General features: G+C 44.7%; 1 protein-coding gene across 1 annotated transcript in view; it reads right to left on the bottom strand.

Moving 5' to 3' along the window:
- EIF2AK3 (eukaryotic translation initiation factor 2 alpha kinase 3) overlaps positions 1-13,086 on the bottom strand; it is a 64,867-nt gene that overhangs the window by 36,919 nt on the left and 14,862 nt on the right. The window contains 5 exon segments of the mRNA XM_056553942.1: positions 819-1,053; positions 5,477-5,499; positions 5,501-5,608; positions 5,727-5,767; positions 5,770-5,920. Coding sequence (XP_056409917.1) covers positions 819-1,053; positions 5,477-5,499; positions 5,501-5,608; positions 5,727-5,767; positions 5,770-5,920 — 558 coding nt within the window.

Raw genomic sequence — 13,086 nt, 5'->3', positions numbered from 1 at the left:
AACTTCTCGGCTCGGCGGTCGATTAATTTTCCTGCATAAATTAGTTCAGCTTTCCGGTGCTCCCGTGGGCTGGAAAAGGTGGATACAGTCCTAGGAGACTCTTTCCTAGGAATGTATCCACCTTATCCAGCCCACCGGAGCACCGGAAAGCTGAACTAATTTATGCAGGAAAAGTCATCAACCGCCGAGCCGAGAAGTTCGTGATGAATCGAATTTACTGTAAGTTTGTTCATCTCTAGTTGAGGGATCACTGTAAGTATCAGATATGGATTGTCGGCTGCTATACGTAAACTAGAATGTTTATTCACATACAAAAAGGTGTCCAAACTGGCCCTCCAGATGTTGCCAAACTACCACTCCCAGCATGCCCGGACAGCCAACGGCTGTCCGGGCATGCTGGGAGTTGTAGTTTGGCAACATCTGGAGGGCCACAGTTTGGACATCACTGACCTACAAGAAGAGATCATCCCAATGGTGAGGAATCCAGTATTAAAATCATTGTGACTAGAGATGAGCGAACTTACAGTAAATTTGATTCATCACGAACTTCTCAGCTCGGTGGTTGATTACTTTTCCTGCATTAATTAGTTCAGCTTTCAGGTGCTCCAGTGGGCTGGAAAAGGTGGATACAGTCCTAAGAGACTCTTTCCTAGGACTGTATCCATCTTTTCCAGCCCACCGGAGCACCTGAAAGCTGAACTAATTTATGCAGGAAAAGTCATCAACTGCCGAGCCGAGAAGTTTGTGACGAATCGAATTTACTGTAAGTTCGCTCATCTCTAATTGTGACATAAGTTCTGGCAGGTTTTGCTCCGTACCTGGTGCTCCCACTCCAGGTGACCCAGTTGGCGGTTGAATGCCATCACCTTCCAGTCGGCCACAGAGACCTTGATGAGCATGTCCTTGGTGCCCGCTTCCTGCTCGTCTACATCAGTGATGATTTTAGAGTCATCTGTGGCCCCGCTGGGCTCTACATGGCCTTCGATAAAACCCACTCCAGGCTCAATGTCTGGGATGTATCTCAGCTCAAAGTGACCAACGCTGAAATTCCACCTAGAAGGAGATTTAAAAAAAAAAAAAGGAGATGAACAACAAAAATCAGCAGAATCCTCCAATCTGAAGCGACTGAAAGAACATTTCCCACACACGCGAGAGAGAACACCTAAAGGGAACCTATCCCACTGATAATACAGTGCGGTCTGGTTATAGAGCAGGAGGAGCGGAGCAGATGGATATATAGTTTAATGGGGAAAATCTTTGCTCGTTCTGGGCTACAAGGTCATGTGGGTAGGTGATTGACAGCTCTCTTTACGCACATTTCTTTACAAATAGCTGTCACAAGAGAGGAGCGAACTTACAGTAAATTCGATACGTCACGAACTTCTCGGCTCAGCAGTTGATGACTTATCCTGCGTAAATTAGTTCAGCTTTCCGGTGCTCCGGTGGGCTGGAAAAGGTGGATACATTCCTAGGAAAGTCTCCTAGGACTGTATCCACCTTTTCCAGCCCACAGGAGCACCGGAAAGCTGAACTAATTTATGCAGGATAAGTCATCAACTGCCGAGCCGAGAAGTTCGTGACGAATCGAATTTACTGTAAGTTCGCTCATCTCTAGCTGTCACTTATAAGACTCTCCCACATGACTACTTAGCTCAGTACAAGCAGAGATTTAAATACAATTATAGTCATTTTCTCACAGAACTTTATCTCAATCTGTTCAGCTCCATAACAAGATGCCTGCAGATCAGACTGCATTTCACCGTGACCAGTTCCCTTTCACCCCTTAACGACCATGGACGTAAAAGTATGTCCTGGTTTGGCGGTACTTCACGCACCAGGACGTACATTTACATCCTGTGTATGACCGCGAGCATCGGAGCTGCGCTCTCATCATACACGGCAGGATCCGGCTGCTAGTATGAACCGGGGACCCGCCGGTAATGGCCGACATACACGATCGCACGGATGTCCGCCATTAACCCCTCAGATACCGTGATCAGTACAGATCACGGCATCTATAGCAATGAGCATGTTAAAATAGATTGGAGCGCTGCCGCAAGGATCCGATCATCTGTAAAGGTGGACGGAGGTCCCCTCACCTGCCTCCGTCCGTCTCCCGCCCTGGTCTGAGATTGGGCAGACCAGAGCAGAAGAGGACCATTAACACTGATCAGCGCTATGTCCTATGCATAGCACTGAACAGTATTAGCAATCAAATGATTGCTATAGATAGTCCAATATGGGGACATAAGTGTTATAAAAAAAAAAAAATTTTTAAAAAAGTGAACAGTCCCCTCCCCCCAATAAAAATGAAAATTGTGAGTTTTTCCCATTTTACCCCCAAAAAGCGTAAATACATTTTCTTATAAACATATTTGGTATCGCCGCGTGAGTAAATGTCCAAACTATCAAAAAATGATGTTAATGATCCCGTACAGTGAACGGCGTAAACGAAAAAAATTTTTAAGTGAAAGTTATAGGTGGTCAAAATAGTACTGATTTGTACAGAAAGTTTTAGAATTTTTTTTAAGCGGTACAAAAATATTAAAAAGTATCTAGCCATGGGTATCATTTTAATCGTATTGACCCACAGAATAAAGAACACGTCCTTTTTACTGTGAAGTGTACAATGTGAAAATGAAACCATCCAAAATGTGCAAAATTGTGGTTTTCATTTAAAAATGTCCTGCCTTAAAAAAAAAAAAAAAATTTGGGGGGTTCGCCGTACATTTTATGGTAAAATGAGAGGTTTCATTACAAAGTACAATTGGTCACGCAAAAAACAAGCCCTTATATGGGTCTGTGGATGGAAAAATAAAAGTTATGGATTTTAGAAGGAGAGGAGGAAAAAAAACAAACGCAAAAATAAAATGGGCCTGGTCCTTAAGGGGTTCACTGAAATCACTGGGGGAGATTTATCAAAACCTGTCCAGTGGAAAAGTTGCCCATAGCAACCAATCAGATTGCTTCTTTCATTTTTCAGAGGTCTTTTCAAAAATGAAAGCAGTGATCTGATTGGTTGCTATGGGCAACTCAGCAACTTCCCCCCTGAACAGGTTTTGATAAATCTCCCCCAATGTTATTTTTGAGGGTATCAGAGGTGTCAGGCATTTTGCCCACACACTTATGGCAAATCCTATAGACCCCTGGACCCTCCACTAAGAATGAAAGGGTTACAGAGATGATGCAGCTTTGCTGATCCTTCATTGCAGATCTCCCAACCATCCAAATAAAGTCGTTCCATTCACTTGAATACAGCTGTGCTGCAGTTCCATCCACATCCATGGTGAATAGGAACTCTGCAGTGCAGGGAAGGCCTTAAAGGGGCATTCCAGGCCAAAACTTTTTTTAAATATCAACTGGCTCCGGAAAGTTAAACAGATTTGTAAATTACTTCTATTAAAAAAATCTTAATCCTTCCAATAGTTATTAGCTTCTGAAGTTGAGTTGTTGTTTTCTGTCTAATTGCTCTCTGATGACTCACGTCCCGGAAGCTGTGCAGTTACTATGGGGATATTCTCCCATCATGCACAGCTCCCGGGATGTGACATCATTGAGCAGTTAGACAGAAACTTCAGAAGCTAATAACTATTGGAAGGATTAAGATTTTTTAATAGAAATAATTTACAAATCTGTTTAACTTTCCGGAGCCAGTTGAGATATATAAAAAAGAGGTTTTGCCTGGAATACCCCTTTAAAGGGGTACTCCCATGCCCCAGCCTTCTAAACATTTTGTTCAGAATGCTTGGATTGGGTGGCCATGATCGCGACATCACACCACACCCCCTCCATTCATGTCACGCCCCCTCCCACAGACTTGAATGGAAGGGGTGTGGTGTGACATCATGAGGGGCTTGGCTGTGACTTCACGATCACGGCTGACAAAATGTTCAGAACGCTGGGGCATGGGACTACCCCTTTAAAAGCGGTAGCCCGGGGACAAACAACTTATCCCCTACCGACAAGGTAGTGGATAAGGGTCATCGCATGGGGTCCGACTGCTGTGAACCCCTTATATCTCCTGAACAGGACCCGGGTTCTGCGAAAAGCACATACTGTAGATATCATCTACTCCATTTATTTCAATGTCACCATCTGTCCAAGGGACTAAAACAGGAGCACAATCTACTTGTCCAAGCCAATTTTCGCTGTAGTTTTTTTCCTCCTTACCCTATAATAGTCATAACTACAGACCCATTGTATTATGGTTTTTGTTTTTTAACTCCATTTACCTTGTGGTCAAATTAACATGTTATTTTTATACTTTAGGTCATCCTGATTACAGCAATACCAAGTTTGTATAGTTTCGGTTAAGTTTTACTAATAAAAAAAATAAATAACAATAATAATCTCTACTTTTTTTATTTATTTATTTTTTTATTATTGCCATTTTTTGACTCCTGTAATTTTTTATTTTTCTATACCAGGCTGTATGATGGCTCATTTTTCACGCCATAATCTGTTTGTATCGGTACCACTTTGGTATTGATCTGACTTTTTAATCACTTTTTTACTTAAATTTTCCTGGTATATGATGTTCTTAAAAAAAAAAAAAAAAAAACGCAATTCTGGGGTTTGTGGGATTTTTTTTTCCACAGTTACCGAACCAAAATAAACTCATCCCCTATCCACAACATATGAGAGAAGTAGCTTATCGAAGGGGGGGGGGGGGTCGACTGTTTTGGACCTCCCCGCGATCTCCGGAACAGAGCCCCATCCTGCTCAGTGAGGAGCGTGTGTTGTCTACTGCTAGAGTGGAGGGTCCCAGCGGTCGGACCCCTAGCGATCAGCTACTGTGGATAGGGGAGAAGTTAATTTTTGCTGCCCTTTAAAGGGGTACTCCACCCCCTGGCATCTTATCCCCTATCCAAAGGATAGGGGATAAGATGTTAGATCGCCACGGTCCCGCTGCTGGGGACCCCAGGATCGCTGCTGCAGCACCCCCGCCATCATTACTGCACAGAGCGAGTTCGCTCTGTGCGTAATGACGGGCGATATAGGGGCCGGAGCATCGTTACATCACGGCTCCGCCCCTCATGACATCACAGCCCGTCCCCTTAATGCAAGTCTATGGCAGGGGGCGTGACGACCGCCACACTCCCTTCCCATAGACTTGTATTGACGGGGCGGGCAGTGACGTCACGAGGGGCGGAGCCGTGACGTAACAATGCTCCGGCCCCTGTACTGCCCGTCATTACGTGCAGAGCGATCTCGCTCTGTGCAGTAATGATAGCGGGGTGCTGCAGCAGCGATCCTGGGGTCCCCAGCAGCGGGACCCCGGGATCTGACATCTTATCCCCTATCCTTCGGATAGGGGATAAGATGTCTAAGGGGCGGAGTAACCCTTTAAAAGCAATTTGATTGGTTGCTATGGGCAACTTTTCCTCTGCGCAAGATGATAAATCTGGTGTAAAAAAAAATAAAATAAAGTAGAACCAGACATTAAACCAAAAGGATGGGTGTGAGGTTCACTTACTTTTCACTCCCGCTGCGGGGCCCCCACTGCACGCACAGTTTTCTGCTTTCGATGCAATAGGAGAATATCATCCTGCTCCACCTCCTCTTCACTCCACCGCCGGCAGCCCATGGCCGAGCAGATGTATTTTACCTGTAAGACGTGCACACAGTGTGAATGTATCTGCAGAGTCATCTTCCCCCCCACCCCCCCCAGGGCACGTGCACGCTGCATTCTTCTGAGGGCGCGGGGAACCCTATATGAAGCTCACCTTTCCACTGCTGGCACTGAGCCCGTACGTGGTAAGGGATTTCCCCCGACTAACACCACGTCATCGCCGAACTTATACGACGACTCCAGGAGAGACTCCACCGTGAAGGGGACGGCTTCCATACTCTCTCTGTCCCGGTCCCACTGAAAGAGATCTCCATCCAGGGAGGGGATGATCATCTTGTTACCAAATACCTACAGGGAAAGAAAATGCAAAGGTCAACGTTTTGGCTGTAACAGGAGCAGGAATACATCTAACGTCTAGGGCAGTGGTCTTCAACCTGCAGACCTCCAGATGTTGCAAAACTACAACTCCCAGCATGCACGGACAGCCGTTGGCTGTCCGTGCATGCTGGGAGTTGTAGTTTTGCAACATCTGGAGGTCCGCAGGTTGAAGACCACTGCCCTAGGGGATTCTACAGCAGTGGAAAAAACTACAACTCCCAGCATGGCATGAAATCTGGAGATGTAGTTTAGCAGATTGAAGGCAGCTATAGAGAAGTGGTATAAGAAAATACATTGACGGGAGAATCATCAGGAGTCACATTCAATGCACATTACACATACAGGCCAATAAAAAGTTAAAAGGGGTACTCCAGTGGGGAAAAAAAAAAAAGGTTTTAAATCAACTGGTGTTGGAACGTTAAACAGATTTGTAAATTACTTAAAAAAAAAAATCTTAATCCTTTCAGTACTTAGCTGCTGTATACTACAGAGGAAGTTTTATTTTATTTTTTATTTCCTTTCTGTCTGGCCACATGTGCTCTCTGCTGACACCTCTGTCCATCTCAGAAACTGTCCAGAGCAGGAGAGATTTGCTATCAGGATTTGCTCCTACTCTGGACAGTTCCTGAGATGGACAGAGGTGTCAGCAGAGAGCACTGTGGGACAGACAGGAAATTCTAAAAGAAAAGAACTTCCTCTATAGCATACAGCGGCTGATAACCCTTCCAGTACTTAAGATTTTTTTTAATAGAAGTAATTTACAAATCTGTTAACTTTCTGGTACCAGTTGATTAAAAATAAAAAAATAATCAAAATAAATAAAATATGTTTTCTACCGTAATACCGCTTTAATCGAGTGTAGGGCAGAGCACACGGCCACATCTAGGGCTATCACTAGAGATGAGTGAACTTACAGTGAATTTGATGCGTCACAAACTTCTCGGCAGTTGATGACTTTTCCTGCATAAAAATTATGTTTTATACTGGAGTACCCCTTTAAACAAACTTAATGATTTGACTTTCAACCACAGCTACTTCTGTCTGCAGATCTTAAAATGTTTGCATACTGAGATATGATTAGGTAAACAGTAGAATCTGGTTCACCCATCGACTCTGATCAGACAGTCCCCTACCACGTATGTACCAATAATTAGAGATGAGCGAACTTACAGAAAATTCGTCACAAACTTCTCGGCTCGGCAGTTGATGACTGCATAAATTAGTTCAGCTTTCAGGTGCTCCCGTGGGCTGGAAAAGGTGGATACGGTCCTAGGAGACTCTTTCCTAGGACTGTATCCACCTTTTCCAGCCCACCGGAAAGCTGAACTAATTTATGCAGGAAAAGTCAGCAACCGCCGAGCCGAGAAGTTAGTGACTAATCAAATTTACTCATCTCTAGTCACCACCATAAACATAAATGGAAGCAGCAGAGATGTAGACATCTGATTATAGGGAATCACTTTTAGCCCATTTTTGCATTTCGTAGCATTTTATCCAGCAAATAAAGAGGGAAAAAAAGGAAAAAAAAAATTCAATATGTATATCAAAATTATACCCTTCTAATGAGAAATCTAAAGAGAGCTACAACCCAAAGCATAAGGGCAGCAAGCCAAAAATTATTTTAGTAAAAACTATTTATACTGTGCAGATATATACCGTAAATTTGGTATTATTTGGTAACAGAACAGACTCCCTAGTATATTTTCTTATATACACACCCCCCCCCCCCCCCCCAATTAACACAGGGCAGTGGTCTCCAAATAGTCCAAAACTACAACTCCCAGCATGCCTGGACAGCTGCCTGGGCATGCTGGGAGTTGTACCTTTGCAACAGCTGGAGGCACCCTGGTTGGGGAACACTTAACCTTTACAGAAATGTTTGGTCTGACCCTACAAGACCGTACGGACAGCGGTTGTCCAACTACAACTCACAGTATGCTTGGTCACTTCAGGGGTGAAACCTTTTAGGCCACCTAAAATTACTGAAAAAATTGGGGGATTGTCTTCTGAAGGAAGAAGGCGGCCTGTATGCATTTTATGTGGCCCATCTAGTCTGCCCAACAGAGATACGAAATAGAATAAATCTCTAATTGTAGCATAAAATAACAAAGCAAATGTTTAAAAAAAAAAAAAAAAAAAAATTTAATAAAAGTCTGCATCAAAATGCAGACTGTATAATAGGGTTGTCCCAATACCGATACTGGTAATAGAGATGTCTCGATACAATACTGGTCCTCTATTGCATGTAATAGTGCCCTATGCTATTCACCAAAAGATCACTGCGGTGATCCACTAATTCCCTAATTTCCCATATATTAAAAAGGTAGAACTTTAATGATTTATATTGGTTCACACACAAAAATATAGATTAAAAAGTCAGGGTGTCTCTTTCCATATGTAGGATTGTCAATGAGTACTAATGTAACAATAATGTAATGTAATCAATAGCCCCATTGCCTCTTGACAAAGCCGTGTGAATGGTGAAACATGTCGAGGGGGGGGGCTGCTAATTGATTACATTACATTATTGTTACATTAGTACTCATTGACAATCCTACATATGGAAAGAGACACCCTGACTTTTTAATCTATATTTTTGTGTGTGAACCAATATAAATCATTAAAGTTCTACCTTTTTAATATATGGGAAATTAGGGAATTAGTGGATCACTGCAGTGATCTTTTGGTGAATAGTTTGGCTTAACCCTCCATATATTGGTCTTCTATGGATCATTAATAGTGCCCTATAGGGACAAAAAAAAAAAAAAAAAATATTAAAAAAAATTGAAATGAACGTTTGACTCCCCTCCCCATTTTAAATATAAAAAAGCCCTTTCCCAAAAAATAAAAACATTTATTCATAATATATATATATATATATATATATATATATATATATATATATATATATATATATATATATACATATACATATACATACATACATACACACACACACACACATTTATATTCATATACACATATATTTATGAATAATTCCCCCCCCCCCCCATAAAAAAACCCTGTCACATGCCAATACCAATTATCAATATTTTTTTTCTTTGTCGAGTACTTTTTTTTGTTTTTTTTTAAATGTATGATGTATAATAGCAGATATTTTGTTACATCACTTTCTCGCTCCCCCCCCCCCCCCCCCCAATGTCTATTGCCTCCATAATGAGAACGGCCCTAATGACAGGTAAATTAATAGCATCCACTGATTTACAGAGGAGCAGACGGCATGATGTATATGAATGCAGGAGACGCAGGTGCCTGTACACCCCATGAATATTTATGAATGAGGCTCCACCACCAGGGGCCCTGGAGACTGCAGGAGATGAAGGGCACTGGCATAGCGGAGGACGCTGCAGCCGGCGGGTGACATCAGCTTCTTTGTAAGGACATTACCTCATCCCCGGCACATAACATCAGGCAGATAAGGATTATCCATGAGGTGGTTTCCCTTCAATAGACTGATCTGATAGGGGATAAAGGAGACGCAGCTAATCCTAAACCATCAGTCAGATGAGGATGGACGCGCGCGCTGCGCGCGACCCCCCGTCTGTGACTGTACACAGGGATCAGCACTGGCTAAAGGAATGCCTATGACTCCTATTTCAATATATTAAAGGGGTACTCCTGCCCTAATACATCTTATCCCCTATCCAAAAGGATAGGGGATAAGATGTCTAATCGCGGGGGGCCCGCTGCAGTCACGCCACCTCCCATAGACTTGTGTTATGACCATACTCCGGCCCCGTGGTTGTTACGCTGCACACAGCTTCCAGTGCTGCGGAGAGCTCGCAAAGGTGGGTGCTGAATGACAGATGGATAGGGGATAAGATGTATTAGGGCCAGAGTACCCCTTTAAATATTAATTACCTGTCCACAACAATCACTAGAACAGTGTTTCCATACCAGGGTGCCTCCAGCTGTGGCAAAACTACAACTCCTAGCATAGGCTTTGGCTGTCCGGGCATGCTGGGAGTTGTAGTTTTGCCACAGCTGGAGGCACCCTGGTTGGGAAACCCTGCAGTAGAACAAGGGTACAGAGCTCAGGATTACTATTCTTAAAGGACAGCAAAAGACAACTTATAGAATAGGGGGTAAGTGTCTGATCACGAGGGGTCTGACCACTGGGACCCCCGCAATATCCTGCACGTCTCTTGTGCAGGAGGCATGTTGGCCACAGCGTGACTGCCGGACACCTCCATTTATCTGTATGGGAGAGGCAGCGTTTGTGCCTCTCCCATAGAACTGTATGTGGAGTGGGCGTACCAGAGAGATCGACGCTACATGCATTAGCCACACACATAGAGCTGCAATGCTGGGGCTCCGTTTGGGAGATTGCGGGGGGGTCCCAGCAGTCGGACCCCCAGCAATCAGACACTTCTCCCCTATCCACAGGATATTGGATAACAATTATGTCAAGGACAGAAACCAAAGACATGGCGGAGCGTGTGTCCCGCCATTTCCGTTCTGTTGTCTGGAGAAAATGTAAACAAGCCTGTACAGGTCTCTCACTGAAGGTAGGTGCCAGTCCCAGAGATGGTACCCACAGTAGTCAGGTATTTATGGTGTATTGTATAGACATGTCTTTATGGTGTATTGTGTAAGACAATTAGAGATGAGTGAACTTACAGTAAGTTCGATTCGTCACGAACTTCTCGGCTCGGCAGTTGATGACTTATCCTGCATAAATTAGTTCAGCTTTCAGGTGCTCTGGTGGGCTGGAAAAGGTGGATACAGTCCTAGGAAAGAGTCTCCTGGGACTGTATCCACCTTTTCCAGCCCACCAGAGCACCTGAAAGCTGAACTCATTTATGCAGGATAAGTCATCCACTGCCGAGCCGAGAAGTTCGTGACAAATCGAATTTATTGTAAGTTCACTCATCTCTAAAGACAATGCATGTCCAGGAGAGAAAACTCTTACAAAACTCACTAGAACAGGTCATAGGGCCACACAAGACAATATATTAAGTACAAGTTATTCTAAACATACACAGATGGTAATAATGGGGTAATGAAATAGCACGGGGGGGGGGGGGGGGGGGGGGGGGGAGATAAAGAGGAAATTATGTGGCCATCAAATGTGCAGGGGCCTGGGCCTCCTACTGGGTGTCGGGCCCATTATGGAATCATACATGTGTATTATAATTGTATAATGTATAATCTAAGGCATGTGGGAGGGGTCATTCAGACTGTTTTTGAGAATTCCAGTTTTATTTGGGGGGGGGGGGGTCTGTCTGTGTGTTGTCCCTCCTTTGGGGGGGGGGGGGGGTCTGTCTGTGTGTTATCCCTCCTTTGAAGTCAGGCAATCTGGCCATCATAAAACAAACTAGGATAAGGGACCAGGAGAAAGGGATGGTAGTTTCCATCCCCCCACCCCCAACACACCTTGTGGGGTCAGATGAATTCCCCTTTCCCCAAAAACAAAAAAAAAAAACACAAAAACCGAGATGCTGGACAAACCTATGTTCAAGCCTGTGGCAAAAATTGACAAGATCCAGCTGGACTGTCCCTCACAAGGACTGCTCTACCATTTTGCTGTAAGGACTATTTTCTGAACTCCTATTTTTGCACCGGTATGTCGTTTATTTTATATGTAGCACTGCGATACCTTTCAGATTAAATGTTTAATTATATAATACGCAGGATGAGTTTCATCTCCCTAGAACGTCCTTCAAATATTAACAGTTGCGGCATGAACTAAGTAGTCAGGTTTCCCCCACCAGGCCCCACTATTTCAGACTATCCCCTGATTGAAGTGTTAAGGTCTCAGGGCCCTAGGGGGCTCATTTCTGTGTTGTACACCCACTTGATTACCACTAAACATAGCAACATGTCTCTGGCGTCCGAGGAATATTGGCGGACCCACCTGCCCTCTCACTGATGAAGTGGTAAGGGGCGACTTCCTCTCACACTGGTGTCCCCGGCAGCTAATCATAAAATAGTTCCGCTATATATTGTTCACGCTAGTTACCTCACGCCACTTAGGTTACACCGCATGGGTAGGAAATCAGATGCCAATTGCCATAGGTGCCATGCCCCCTGAGCTGATTTTTGGCACTTGAGTGGGACTGCCCTTATATTGCTGCATATTGCGGGATGTTATCTCTGTGCTGTCTACGATACCCGCTATACCTGTTCCCATGCAATCACTAGTGTGTCTGTTTGGAATTTTGTCTGAGGACGACTGGACCCATCATATCTGTATCTTCCTAAGAGAATCCCTTTTCTTTGCTAGGATAATGATAGCGATAAGGTGGATGGATCCCAGGCCTCCCTCCCTCTCTGGATGGAAACGCATGGTGAATGCAACCATTCCCTATGAACAACTGGTCTTTAAAGGGGTACCCCGCCCCGAGACACCTTATCCCCTATCCAAAGGATAGGGGATAAGATGTCAGATCGCCAGGGTCCCGCTGCTGGGGACCCCCGGGATCTACCATGCAGTAGCCACCTTTAGCGGCTTCCGGAACCGCTGGAGGTCCTAAGGCCGAGTCCATCTCGACCACGAGGACGAAGCAAAGTGACGTCACGGCTCCGCACCCGTGTGATATCACGCTCCGCCCCCTCAATGCAAGTCTATTGGAGGAGCGTGAAAGCTCCCATAGGTTTGCATTGATGGGGTGGAGCGTGAGGTCACATGGGGCAGAGCCGTGATGTCACTATGCTCCGTCCTCGTGATCGCCAGTAATCAGACCCGGAGCGAACACGCTCCAGGGACTGATTCTAACAGGGTGCGACATGGAAGATCACAAGGGTCCCCAGTGGCGGGACCCCAGCGATCAGGCATCTTATTCCCTATCCTTTGGATAGGGTATAAGATGTCTTAGCGCCAGAGTACCCCTTTAAACATAGGGGGGTGCCCGGGCAAGTTTGAAGAGGTGTGGGGGTTTGTGGTACTCCTCCTCATTGACCCATTATACCGTCCCTGCATTTAGGAACGCTCGGGATGCCATGTTGGATCAGTTTGCCCGTTAAAGTGGCATTTCTCTTGGTGTTCTCCTATCCTTTGGTGCACATTCCTGCTGCTGCTCCCTTCCCCGATGTATACACTCAGCTGCTCCCTTCCCCGATGTATACACTCAGCTGCTCCCTTCCCCGATGTATACACTCAGCTGCTCCCTTCC

The sequence above is a fragment of the Hyla sarda genome, chromosome 1, assembly GCF_029499605.1.
Source record: "Hyla sarda isolate aHylSar1 chromosome 1, aHylSar1.hap1, whole genome shotgun sequence".
NCBI lineage: Eukaryota > Metazoa > Chordata > Amphibia > Anura > Hylidae > Hyla > Hyla sarda.
This window is presented reverse-complemented; position numbering and strand designations above follow the sequence as displayed.